Below are 12,079 nucleotides of genomic sequence, written 5' to 3'. Positions count from 1 at the left end.
ATTATTCTGGTGAGCCCGAACATAATCACAGTCATCCTTTAAGACAGAAGCAGAGAGAGATTTTACACATACAGAGGACAAGACCATGTGAAGACAGAAATGATGGTGATGGGTGCAGCCACAAGCCAGGGAGAGCCGACAAACCACCAGAAGCTGGAAGAAGCCAAGCCGGAGTCCCCTAGAGTCTGAAGTGAGTATGGCCCTGCCAATGCTTGATTTCAGCCAGGCGAGACTGATTTTGGACTGCTTACCCCCAGAATGATAACAGAATACATTTTTGTTGTTTTGAATTGCCCCGTGTGTGTTAATTTGTTACTGCAGCCCCAGGAATCCGAAACAGTGATCAAAGATGTTCAGGGTGAGATCGGCCTCTAACAACGGCAGGGCTTCATTTCAATGTGACCGACAATCATTGGGCTCCTTCCACGTGCCAGGCGCTGTGCCATCCTGGGGACCCAGAGATGAATGAGACACTGCCCTGCCTTGGGAGGTTCATGGTCTTTTTTAACACAACCCAGCAAACAGCCGGGACACGGCCAGGAGTGCCTGTGTGCCTACCTCTCTGTACAGTTTCAGGTGGACCTCGAGCCCTGGCAAGCTTTGGAAATGTTTGCTCACGGAGAAAATGAGCCGATATAGCAGATAATCTATGGCTGCAAACAGCACCCAGACATAGAGGTGGGTGAGTATGGGGAGGAAAAACAGCCCCAGGTTTTTCCTTTCTTTAGGAGACAACCAGAAAGACGGGACGACCACGTATTTCTTCCTTTCCCTCTTATTCAGCGGAAGGACACAGGGCCTCTGCAGCTGCCTCTCCGTTTCATCGAAGCGAACAAATTGTTTGGTGATGAAGATGTTCTCAAACTTCCAACCACCAGGGTCCAAAAATCGCTTCATGAAGAGGCCAGTGCCAAGGAGCACCAGCAAAAGCCCTGCTAGGGCAAGTACCTGCCGTCCCAGGGAGGACAATACTTCTGATGCCGTCACCATCTGATACAAGACACCCAGGACTTTGCCTTTTGTGTCGTTTAGCTGGGCCTCCAGGCCTTGACTGGGACTGAAAAGAGAGACCACCAGCGTCTGGTTCCAAGAAATAAGGTCATCAAATAGACTTGGGTGAGTGGCAAGCCCATAAATCCACTGAATTGCTTCAATATATTTTTTCAAAAGTGGAAAATGTATGGAAAAGCTCTTTGCCCTTAGGTTGCAAGTCATACTGTCCAAGAGACCTTTGAAGTTGTGAAAAATATTTTCCACGTGTCCAAAGATTACTATCCCTGTGCCAGCTGCAATCAAAGCATTCCTGCCTTCCCGCAGACCACAAGAGAGGAAGAGGAGAAAAATAAAACATCGTGCATGCTTGGAGCAGCAGAGCAAAGCACAAGTGATCACCCAGGAGGTGCCGAAGACTATGAATGAGGATCGAAACCAGGAAAAGGCCAGAGAGAGGAGGCCCGCTGAAATGAAAGCAACAAAACAGCAAACTCCCAAATGTTGGATAAAGTCCATCCATGCAGAGCTTCTTGGAGACACATATGACCCCCAAAGACTTAGGCAGATGCCAATGCCTGAGGTCCAGACACCCATGCTCCCTGTGTCCCTGGAAATAAAAGAGAAACCAGGGTCAAGACGTTGTTCTTTTTTTTTTTTTTTAATTTTTATTTATTTATGATAGTCACAAAGAGAGAGAGAGAGAGAGAGGCAGAGACACAGGCAGAGGGAGAAGCAGGCTCCACGCACCGGGAGCCCGACGTGGGACTCGATCTCGGGTCTCCAGGATCGTGCCCTGGGCCAAAGGCAGGAGCCAAACCGCTGCGCTACCCAGGGATCCCCCAGATGTTGTTTTTGAATGTCCTCTATCACTTTGTAAAGGGCATGGTCATAGCTTGGCAGCAAAAAAAGGTCATACTTCTTTGCCAATCTCTATCTCCACACCCCTTCCAATGTGACATTTTTAGCTTCTTCCATCAAGAGGTAGGTCATATTTCTCCAACCCTTGGATTTGTAATGGTTCTATGATGTCTTTGTGACAGAAGTGATGACAGAAAGTGGCAGAGGTGGCAGTGTGCGAATCCCGAGACTATGATTCACCCCTGCTTCTCTCCAGGAACCCTACTACTAACTTTTTAACAAATCCGGGTGTGTTAGTCTCCTACTGCTGCTGTCACAAACTGCCACAAGCTTAATGGCTTATAGAAACACATATTTATTCTCTTACAGTTCTGGAGATCAGAAATCTAAAATGGATCTGGAGACCTGTGTACTCTCTGGAGGCTCTAGGAGAGAACCCATTTCCTCACTTTTTGTAGTTTCTGGAGGCTCATGGACTCCTCCTCCATCTCAAAGCCAGCAATGTTGGACCTTTTTTTCTGGGACCTCTGCTTCCATCCTTCTATCTTCTAGGATTCTGATCCTAGAATCAGAATGCCTCCCTTTGTAAGGACCTTTGCAATTATATTGGGCCCACTCCATTAACCCAGGATATCTCCCCATCTCAAGGTTCTTAATCCAGTATATAGGGTCTCTATCATTATGTGAGATAATATACTAACAGGTTTTTCATATTAGGACATTGTGCATCTTGGGGCTGGGGGAACATTATTCAATCTATCACACCAGGTTGGGCTGCTGGATGACAAAGGCACATGGCTAGTCAGTTGCATCAACCAATAACCAGCCAATGGCCAGCCTGCTGCCAGACACCTGAAGGAGGCCATCCTAGACCAGCCAGTCACCAGCCAGCCCACCAGCTGATCAGATACTTTAGTATAATAAATATTTATTTTAAGCCACTGGATTCTGTGCTGCTTTATTAGGCAGGGATTGTTAATAGATAAAAGCAGCAATATTGTATCACGGATCTTAATAATTGAAATAAACTCTCAGCTGATGGATAGGCTGAAATTTCAATACGCGACATTATGTAAGATCACTTTTTGATAGTCATCTATTTTCTTGTGCTCTAATTTTGCCAACCAGAAAGCATACCAAGGACATTCAAACTTAAACGTGGCACTGGGCTGAAGCCATCCTATCTCTGCTTTGAAACAATTGCATCCTGCCCACACCTCTCCAGCCCGCCCCTACACTCTGAGGGCAATTCTCTCCCGAGGATCTTGAAAGGGAAATAAGAATATTTTGTCACTGAGTTAATCATCCTTTCTTTTTCCCCAGATGTGGCATAATTAAAACAAAGGTGCTATGGGGCTGCTACCACCCTGTCAGTCATGCACTCAGAGATGTGTCTCTCTTGATTAGCATGAAAATATCTAATGAGCATTATAGCATATGCATGGGATGTTAATGAAGACACTGATCGGTTTTTAAACACAGTCAAATGCATCCCTCCTCACATCAGATATGATGGGGCTGGATTTCTGGAGCAGCTGGCCACTGTTTGAGACATCGGATGAAACCCGGTGTGCGAGACGCGTCCAGGCCCTGGCTAGTAGGCATGCACTGAGCAACTCATGGTGAAGAAATGATTCTTTTTGTGTTCAGGCTGAATGAGGTTAATGTGACAGGGAAATGGGCAGGTAAGGAACAAACCTGTGGATGCTTCTCCTGCAATAACATAGAGGGTGGAGATGCTCAGCACAGAAAGAGATCTGGAGGGGCACCTGGTGGCTGAGTCGGTTAAGCATCTGTCTTTGGTTCAGGTCATGATCCCAAAGTCCTGGGATCAAGCCCCGTGTCAGTCTCCCTACTCAGTGGGGAGCATGCTTCTCCCTCTCTCTCTCTGCTCCTGCCCCTGCAACTGTTGAAGAAGGGTCCTTTCCATGTGGGACTGACTGGCTTCATGGGAGATGCAGAATCCCACATAAGAGGATGTTCTCAACTCTATCCGGAGGGGGAATTGAGATCGTCATTGGAACAGGGACCAGGAAGGAACATAGCTCTTTCTTCCTACATGCCTGCCTCCTTTTAGAGTCTGAGGTTGGTTTAGAGGTCGGCTGTGCTCCACTCACTGACCCCACTCCCAGTCCACTCTGACCCCTGGAAATCACCAAAGGGCTCCTGAACTCCTGACCCTTCCCCAGCACTGCCAGCCCGAGTCAGAAGTGCTTCGTGGCCTGGCCGAGAGGACGGCAGCAGCCAACGGTGAGCCGCAGGAGGACACCCTACATCCGAGCTGCACATTGGCCCCCTTCACTTTGTCACAGCTTTGGATTTGACCCCAAACCATTATTTGACTACATGATCCACTCATAGGTATTAACTGCCTATTCTGTTCACTTTATGTAAAGCATCTCCCTGCATCCTCCTGCAAGCCTCTGGAAACCAATGTTCTTTGCATTTCATACAGAAACTGAGGCTCAGAGGGCTCACTGAAATCTTCAGCAATCGCACAATTGGTGGTACAGTGGAATTCAGACCCAGTCCCCCGGCCCCCTGGGCCAGCTCTCTGCCCCCTGCAGCATGGCCAATTCCACCACTCCAGGTTATGTGACAGGACACTCAGCCCAGCATGTCTCTGCTGGAAACCCGTCACACTTTCTGCCAGTGGCTACTTAAGAGCTCACCTGTATATCACAAACCCACTTCTATCATGTTGTTCCCCTGCATCAAGATAGTTGGCCATGTGAGGCTGTGTCTCAAATCAGCAGATTTTTCTCTAAAGCAAATTAGAAATCCCAGCTGGGTTCCCCCTCACCCCCAATATCCTCTATGAGGTACCATTTTGCTTGCTTCCTAAAAAATTATTTAATAATATGTATTTTGGATTCATATTTCCCTTCTCTTGCCTTCATATTTGCACAGTGTGTTCTTAATACAGATATTTCTCTGAATGCAATAAACAGATTTATGGACACATTAAAACTGTATTGGGCAATAAAAACTAGTATCAATTAAATAAGATATATTGCTGCAATTTTGTCCTGTAAGAGGCACATGTTTTCTTAATGAGCAACAGATCTAATATTACTCTCCTTGTTTTTGTACTGAAAACAGCATGTCACCAAAAGACACTGGAACTTTCTGCAGCTAGAGGACTGAATGCATCTTCTTCTATTTTACTGATTTCTTTTTTTTTTTAATTTTATTTTCAGAGGTAGAATTTAGTGACTCATTGCATACAACACCCAGTGCTCATCACATCACATGCACTCCTTAATGCCCATCACCAGTTACCCCATCCCCCCAATTTACCTCCCCTCTAGCAACTCTCAGTTTGTTCCCTAGAGTTAAGAGTCTCTTATGGTTTTCCTTCCTCTCTGCTTTCATCTTATTTTATTTTTCCTTCCCTTCCCCTATGTTCATCTGTTTTGTTTCTTAAATTCCACACATGAGTGAAATCACATGGTATTTTTCTTTTTCTGGCTGTCTTATTTTGCTTAGCATGATACCTTCCAGTTCCATCCATGTAAATGGCAAGATTTCATTTTTTTTGATGGCTAGGTAATATTCCATTGTGTCCATATACTGCATCTTCTTAATTCATTCATCAATCAATGGATACCTGGGCTCTTTCCATATTTTGGCTCTTGTGGACATTTCTACTATAAACATTGGGGATCAGGTGCCCCTTCGAATCACTATATTTGTATCCTTTGGATAAATACCTAGTGGTACAATGGCTGGGTCTTAGGGAAGCTCTAATTTTACCTTCTTGAGGAACCTCCATACTGTTTTCCATAGTGGCTGCACCAGTTTTATATTCTGTCCTATTTTACAGCTCAAGCCACAGAGTAGGGCTTTGGGCCACCTGTCCAGAGGCTGGTGGTCAGTCTGCCCTTCCTGTCTCTGTTGAACATGGGCTTGATTTCTTCTCTAATCTGTTTTGCATTTTCCCTACTTGAATATAAGATCTGCGTGACCTACTTCCTGGTGAGGTTTGACAAGGGGAGCTTTAGCAAGCTTCTTAAGACCACCCAGCAGAAAGTGCTCAGTAAATGCAGCCCATTTCTTATTTTTTTGCTGCCACAAAAAAAAAAAAAATGAGAACTTCCATTTTCTGAAAGTCTTCAGGCAAGGACTGAACGCCCTCGAGTTCACGGGAGGCATAGCAACAGGAGCTGGATTCATGGCCTTCCCAGCACTGTTTCCGTGTCCCCTTCAGATGGCTGCTGACTTCCTTCCCCCTCTCTTGCAGAGGTATGATTGTCCTGCCGAACTTTCCTCAGATGGCCTCAATTCTTTCCTTTGAGGCAGATCAGTGAGTCAGGACTTGGACAAGCCAATTGCTTCTTTCTTTCCCAAAGACTTTGTCAAGCAGATACCCAGATCTCTAAATTTTATTTTTAGTGTGAAAATGAATCTTATAGATCAGAGCTTTCTTAAACTTAAGTATGTGATCATTGGGCGAACCTTGTTAAAATGCAGATTTGGGGGGCACCTGGGTGGCTCAGCGGTTAAGCATCTGCCTTTGGCTCAGGTTGTGACCCTGGAGTCCCGGGATTGAGTCCTGCATCAGGCTCCCCGCAGGGAGCCTGCTTCTCCCTCTGCCTATGTCTCTGCCTCTCTCTCTCTCTCTCTGTTTGTCATGAATAAATAAATAAAATCTTTAAAAGAAAATACATATTTTAATTCTAAAGGCCTAGGGTGGCCCCTGAGACTTTGCCTTTCTGACAAGTTCCCAGGTAGCTGATGCTGCTCATCTCAGGACCAGACACATTGGTTAGTGAGCTCTTGAATTCAGCCCTGTCTGATGGCACTTCCTGTGATGATGAAAATGTTCTATATCCGAGCTGTCCAACACAGTCGGTGCTAGCTGTATGCAATGATTGAGCACTTGAAATAGAGCCAATGTGGCTGAGGAGTTGAATTTTTAACGTTATTTAATTTTAATTAATTCAAATTTAACAAGTCGCATGTGGCTGGTATCACTGTGTTGAACAGCACAGCTCTGCAGCTCTAGAGCTCTAGAGGATTGACACCTAGCCAGCCAGTTTCCACAGATGAAGAAACAAAAATCCAAAGAGGCTAAGGGACTCACTGAGGCTGTCTTAGCATTGGAGACAGAACTAGGGGTGAGACCCCAGTTCTTCACTTTTCCTGTCACAACAGCATCTCATGTCTGACTTTTCATGAACCCTGTTTTAAAATCCTTACCAGGGACACCTGGGTGGCTCAGTGGTTGAGCATCTGCCTTCAGCTCGGGGCGTGATTCTGGGGCCCTGGGATCGAGTCCCACATCGGGCTCCCTGCATGGGGCCTCCTTCTCCCTCTGCCTGTGTCTCTGCCTCTCTCTCTCTCTCTCTGTGTGTGTGTGTGTGTGTATGTGTCTCCCATGAATAAATAAAATCTTTAAAAAAAAATCCTTACCAATGTTCCTAGGTAATGGAGTTAAAATTCCCCACATACCAAATTTGCCTTCAGGCAAATACATAATTAGAAAAGTGAAAAAAAAATAGAAAAGTGGATAAACTATAGCCTGTGTCTCCGAGACTTAGCAATCTGATAACAATAGGTAATAGCTATCAATTTGTAAACCAAGTGCCTGGCCACTGTTTTAGCATCTGATGTTCATGATTTCTAATCTTCACAGCTCTAGATATTATAGATATTGCTATATCTATATATTTTAGATGAGGGAACTGAAGCTCAGAGAGATCCAATAACTCCACCGGGGTCACACAGCTAACAAGTGGAGGAGCCAGGAATCTAACCCACATTTAAGTGGCACTGAGGGTTCAGGATGAGCAGCTTTCCAGACTTTCTTGAAATGATCTTCAAAGGCAGCAGCTTCTACATTTGTTTGGAATATATGCCCAGAGTCCCAATCATGCATGCATCCTGAAATGTGGATTTAACAATGCTGGCATAAGCTCTCCTCGCACTGCCATCTGCATCTGGTGCCCCCCACCCTCTGCCAGCACAGCCCGTTGAGCCCTCCAGAGCTGACTGTGGATCTCTTTTCCCTAGGCTCACCCTTCTGCTCAGCTCTGTCCTGCTTCATATTCCAGCCAGCATCAGGCTCAGACTTACTCATCTCTTAATCCAGCCCATTTGATGTCAGGCTTCCTGGTCTGAGGTCTGGGCCACCGGGCCCTCATTCTCAACTCAGAAAGCCCTCTCTCCCAGGACCAGGGAGCCAAGAGATACATTCAGTGCTGGTGCCCACACTCTCTATTGCCCTGAGAGTCAAGGTCAGGCTGTCCTGTGCTGGAAAATCAGGGCAGTGTGGGCAGCACTCAGCTTTTAAATAGCTACAAGTGTCAAACAAGCAGCATCAAGAATAAAGGAAATCAGAAGGTACAGGTACTTCTTAGGGTAAGGGATGTGGAGGAATGGGCAGTGGGTCTTGGGGGCTGGAGATCCCAGGCTTCAGGTTCAGTTATAGGGATAGCAGCCTCCATCCCAGCAGATTTACTGCAAGGCTGTATGGAGACCCAGAGTGGCCACATTTTCTGATTTTTTTTTTTCAAAAGAAGCCAGAAATATAGATTTTGGAGGGTGACATCTCCCTGTTGTTTAAAAAACAACAACAAACTTGGCTCAAATGGTTTTTAAATACTCTGACTGGTTTTGGACCACTGACTGGCAGTTTGAAAACCTTGGTCTCTGAATTCCTCATTGCTTCCTCCTCTCTGCTCTGCACCCCTCCTTCCCTCATGCTTCCTCTTTTCCACTGTCTGAATTGCCTTTCCTTCTTTTTTATCCCCTGGGACATTTAAAATCTTGCTGGAGGCCAGTTTCCAGTCTCATGCATAAAGGTTTTTCTCTATGCCTTGGGAATATTTATTTTTGCCCAAGGGTCTCTAACTTTATTCCTTTCTCTGTGCTTCCTAGATGGAGCCGTTTCCTCCCTCTCTTCCTGGAGCCCCTAAAAGGCAAACCTGATCCCTTACACCTGCAATTTCTCTTTGTTTCGCCTCCACCTCTGTTACCAATAACGTTTATTGTCTGACTCCCCAGCCTTGTCTCCCCAGGACAGAGTACCTGCTTCTTGCTTCTACCAACAGTAATATTCCAAGACTAATTACCAGGTTCCTGCCTTTCCCCCTGAACTACAGTTGGCACCACACCCTGGGTGGGAGCAGTACAGCTGGAGCCCACGGGAGAGGATCCCTGAGGACCCCCATTTCTCTGCTGTGGATTAAAGTCATTTCTGTGTGGCTGGGTGGGAGGGAGCAGGGAAGGGAGCAGGGCATGTGATGAGGAGCCTGTGGTCCAAGCCAAGAAGCCACGCAGCCTGTGCAGCTTGCATAGCCAGCCTGAGCCCACACTTATCTGCTTTCACGCAGATCTGAGCTGTTGCCATGGGAAACAGCAGTGGCCAGGCTTCCCCACCAGCCCTGTATGCACTAGCAAACACGGGCTGTGAGGTGCATACACAGTGGCCTCAACTGTTTTCCGTGTGTGTGTGTGTGTGTGTGTGTGTGTGTGTGTGTGTGTGTGTTAAATGTCAGAGGCAGCAGAGTCCCTCAGTCCCCAGCCCAGAGTCTTGCTTGTCTGCTTTGTTGGGGGAGTCAAGGGGTCCAACATTCCTGAGCACCGTCCTTTGAGCACAGACCTGATCTCAAGGGGTAACGCATCCTTGCTTCACATACGAGGCCCAGGCAGCAGCCAGGACAGATGCAGCCATGAGATGATAACTAGAGCCTCCCAACAAATGGCCTATCCCAGGAGCTTTCTAGGTTGGGGGATATTGGAGATGCATATGACCAGTGCCGCTCCGGGGCTGGCAAGCAGAAACTGCAGTGCAAGTGCAGGAGAAATCAAGGTGGACTCCCTTGTGGAAACAGCTAGAGATCAGGATCGCGGGCACTGTCCTACTGCTCCCCTCTTTCCCTAGTAGTGGAGCAGTCGCCTCGCCTGACATCCCCAAATCTCCATTAAGTGCGAGCAGCACATTCTGCCCCTGCTCCCCAGGCAGAAGCCAATGACTTATGCTTCACAAGCCCAGATGCAGTCTGTAGACACTGGGGGAGGGCGGGGGGGGGTGCAGGGGAGGGAGTAAACCCAGACTGCTGGTCCCTTTATTCTTTCCCTGCTCCTCCAGCCAGCTCTGCTCATTCCCTGCGGGAACCTACCCACCCATGCACCTCTCTCACGATCTTTAGGACTTGATGGGACTCTGATTTGAAAGGAAATTGGGACAAAGGTCAAGGTGGAACAGGAAAAGAGCACAGGGTGGGGAGATAGGAGACCTGTGCCTAGGCTCCTTCCACCAGAAGAGCTGTGTGACCTTGGGTCGGTCACTTCACCTCTCAGGACCACAGCTCCCTTGGGCTAGAGGAGTCCTAAAGCTCCTGCTAGCCCAACAGTCTGAAATGAAAGGCACAGGAGAGCAGCAGATCTGGCTCTGGGTGCTAGCATTTTCCAGCCCGGTACCTGTAAGTGGGACAGTGGAAGAATGGAGGATTTCTGGACCCTTCCTTCCCTTCCTTCCTCCCTCCCTCCTTCTCTTTCTTTCTTTCTTTCTTTCTTTCTTTCTTTCTTTCTTTCTTTCTTTCTTCTTTCTTTCTTTCTTCCCTCCCCTCTTGGAAACTTATCATTTGGTTGGGAACATAACCTTCTTTCAGACTGCCAAAATAGCTTGAGCAGACACAGAGAGGCCTCCTTTTGAGATAGGAATGAATCCTTCATTTCTTTTCATCGCTCTTGCCTTGGGAAAGCCAGTAAAGGCCTTCCTCTGTAAAAGCAAACTTCACACACAAGAAAAGAAAGATTAATGAAAGCTACCAGGTAAACAGAAGGGCATTTAGGGAACAATTCAGTCTGTCGTGCAGAGGCATCGGCAGCAAGACCTGGCAGCCGTCCCTCGCCAGGGCTGCGTCAGGCCTGCTCCTCGCTGCTCCCCGGAGGCTTGGCCCACAGGGTCAATTCTTCAAAAGCTGGGGAATGGGCAGGTTAACCCAAGCTGCTCTGTTAAGAGGATGGTCACGCTGCGGTCCTCCCTGAGATGAGGGTATTCAGATCTCTCAGGCCAGCATTAACAGACATTTCTTTCCGGGATTTCTGTACACAGATAAAATGCCTGGGTTAGAGGAGGAGCTAAAGTATCCTCTGGTCTCAACTGTTTTTTCCAATTTAGTTTTTTGGTTTTTTATTTTTATTTTTTTCATTAAAAAAAGCAATCCCAGTAACAAAATATTCGAAAAGTTTACTTACAGGTTCCTCTCAGGTTCTTCTTTGAGTGCGGAATAACCCTTCCCAGGGACTCGAGTTTTGATATACAACAGAGAAAAAGGAACTAGAAGTGACAGGAGGGTCACATCACCATGAATCAACATCTCTATTTCCCCCACAAAATGACTAAGTCATAATATTGACAAAAGGGATAATTTTTTTCCAGTACTTTCCTCAGATGGGGGGATTCCAGAAATCAATTCTAGAAAACAATGAAATAAGGCATTTTCAAACACAGGAGAGCGAATTATGAAAATGTAGAGGATTTTCTTTCCTCTGTCCTCTTCTCCTTACCCGTCCCCCAGCAAGAGGATGGTGACAATCTTTAGCATTGCCACTACTATCTACGGTCTCAGAGGCAGGAAGGAGCCACCTCTGCACCGATGACCCAAGACAGGTGCAATTGTCTGGGTAACACATCTCATTCTTACCATCTTGGAGATTTAGCTTCCAGGGCAAGAGGATCAGCTTGTGTGGTTTGAGGGAGTTAGGGAAGCCTCAAAACCCTTCCATAAAATTGTTCTTCACCTTTCAACTGAGACCCATAATATAACTAGAGGTTTTCATCTTAACATTCATGGATTCTTGCCAAAATGCAAAACTGTTGATAGAAAGAAAAAAATAAACAAGTGGGTAGATGGGTCAGTGAAAACTTAAGTCAAAAACAAAACAAAACAGAAAAAGAAAACTCAGGTCAAACATCCTGGTGAAGTTGCCCGAATGTATGATGTTTTGATGTTTGGGAGACATAGCTATCTATCATGAACAACAGGGACCCAGTGAATGTTGTGAGCAAATTAACATTACCAAAAAAAAAAGAATAAGCACAATGGAGTGATTTGGAGGGGATTGGGTACAGGGGTCAGGGAACTAAGTCAGGAGGTAGGACCAGTGCATTAGTCAGTTCTCCAGAGAAATGAAACTAAAAGGGGGAGTATGTGTATGAAGAGAGAAAGAGGTTTATCTTAAAGAATTGACCCACATAGTTGTGGGGCCTGACAAG

General features: G+C 46.4%; 1 protein-coding gene across 2 annotated transcripts in view; it reads right to left on the bottom strand.

Moving 5' to 3' along the window:
• DCSTAMP (dendrocyte expressed seven transmembrane protein) overlaps window positions 1-11,096 on the bottom strand; it is a 30,631-nt gene extending 19,535 nt beyond the window's left edge. For both annotated transcript variants that reach the window (XR_013351503.1, XM_077846925.1), the window contains exons 1-2: window positions 11,059-11,096; window positions 559-1,600 (exon numbers count right to left, since the gene is read on the bottom strand). Coding sequence is in view for 1 of the 2 variants with exons in the window: in XM_077846925.1 (XP_077703051.1) it covers window positions 559-1,587 (1,029 nt within the window). In the remaining variant the exon portion in view is untranslated. The remainder of the gene's footprint in view (window positions 1-558; window positions 1,601-11,058) is intronic.
• Between the last annotated feature and the right edge of the window lie 983 nt (window positions 11,097-12,079).

Source organism: Canis aureus, chromosome 14, assembly GCF_053574225.1.
Source record: "Canis aureus isolate CA01 chromosome 14, VMU_Caureus_v.1.0, whole genome shotgun sequence".
NCBI classification, from domain to species: Eukaryota; Metazoa; Chordata; class Mammalia; order Carnivora; family Canidae; genus Canis; species Canis aureus.
The sequence above is the reverse complement of the archived record's forward strand: the minus strand, read 5'-3'. Positions and strand labels throughout refer to the sequence as shown.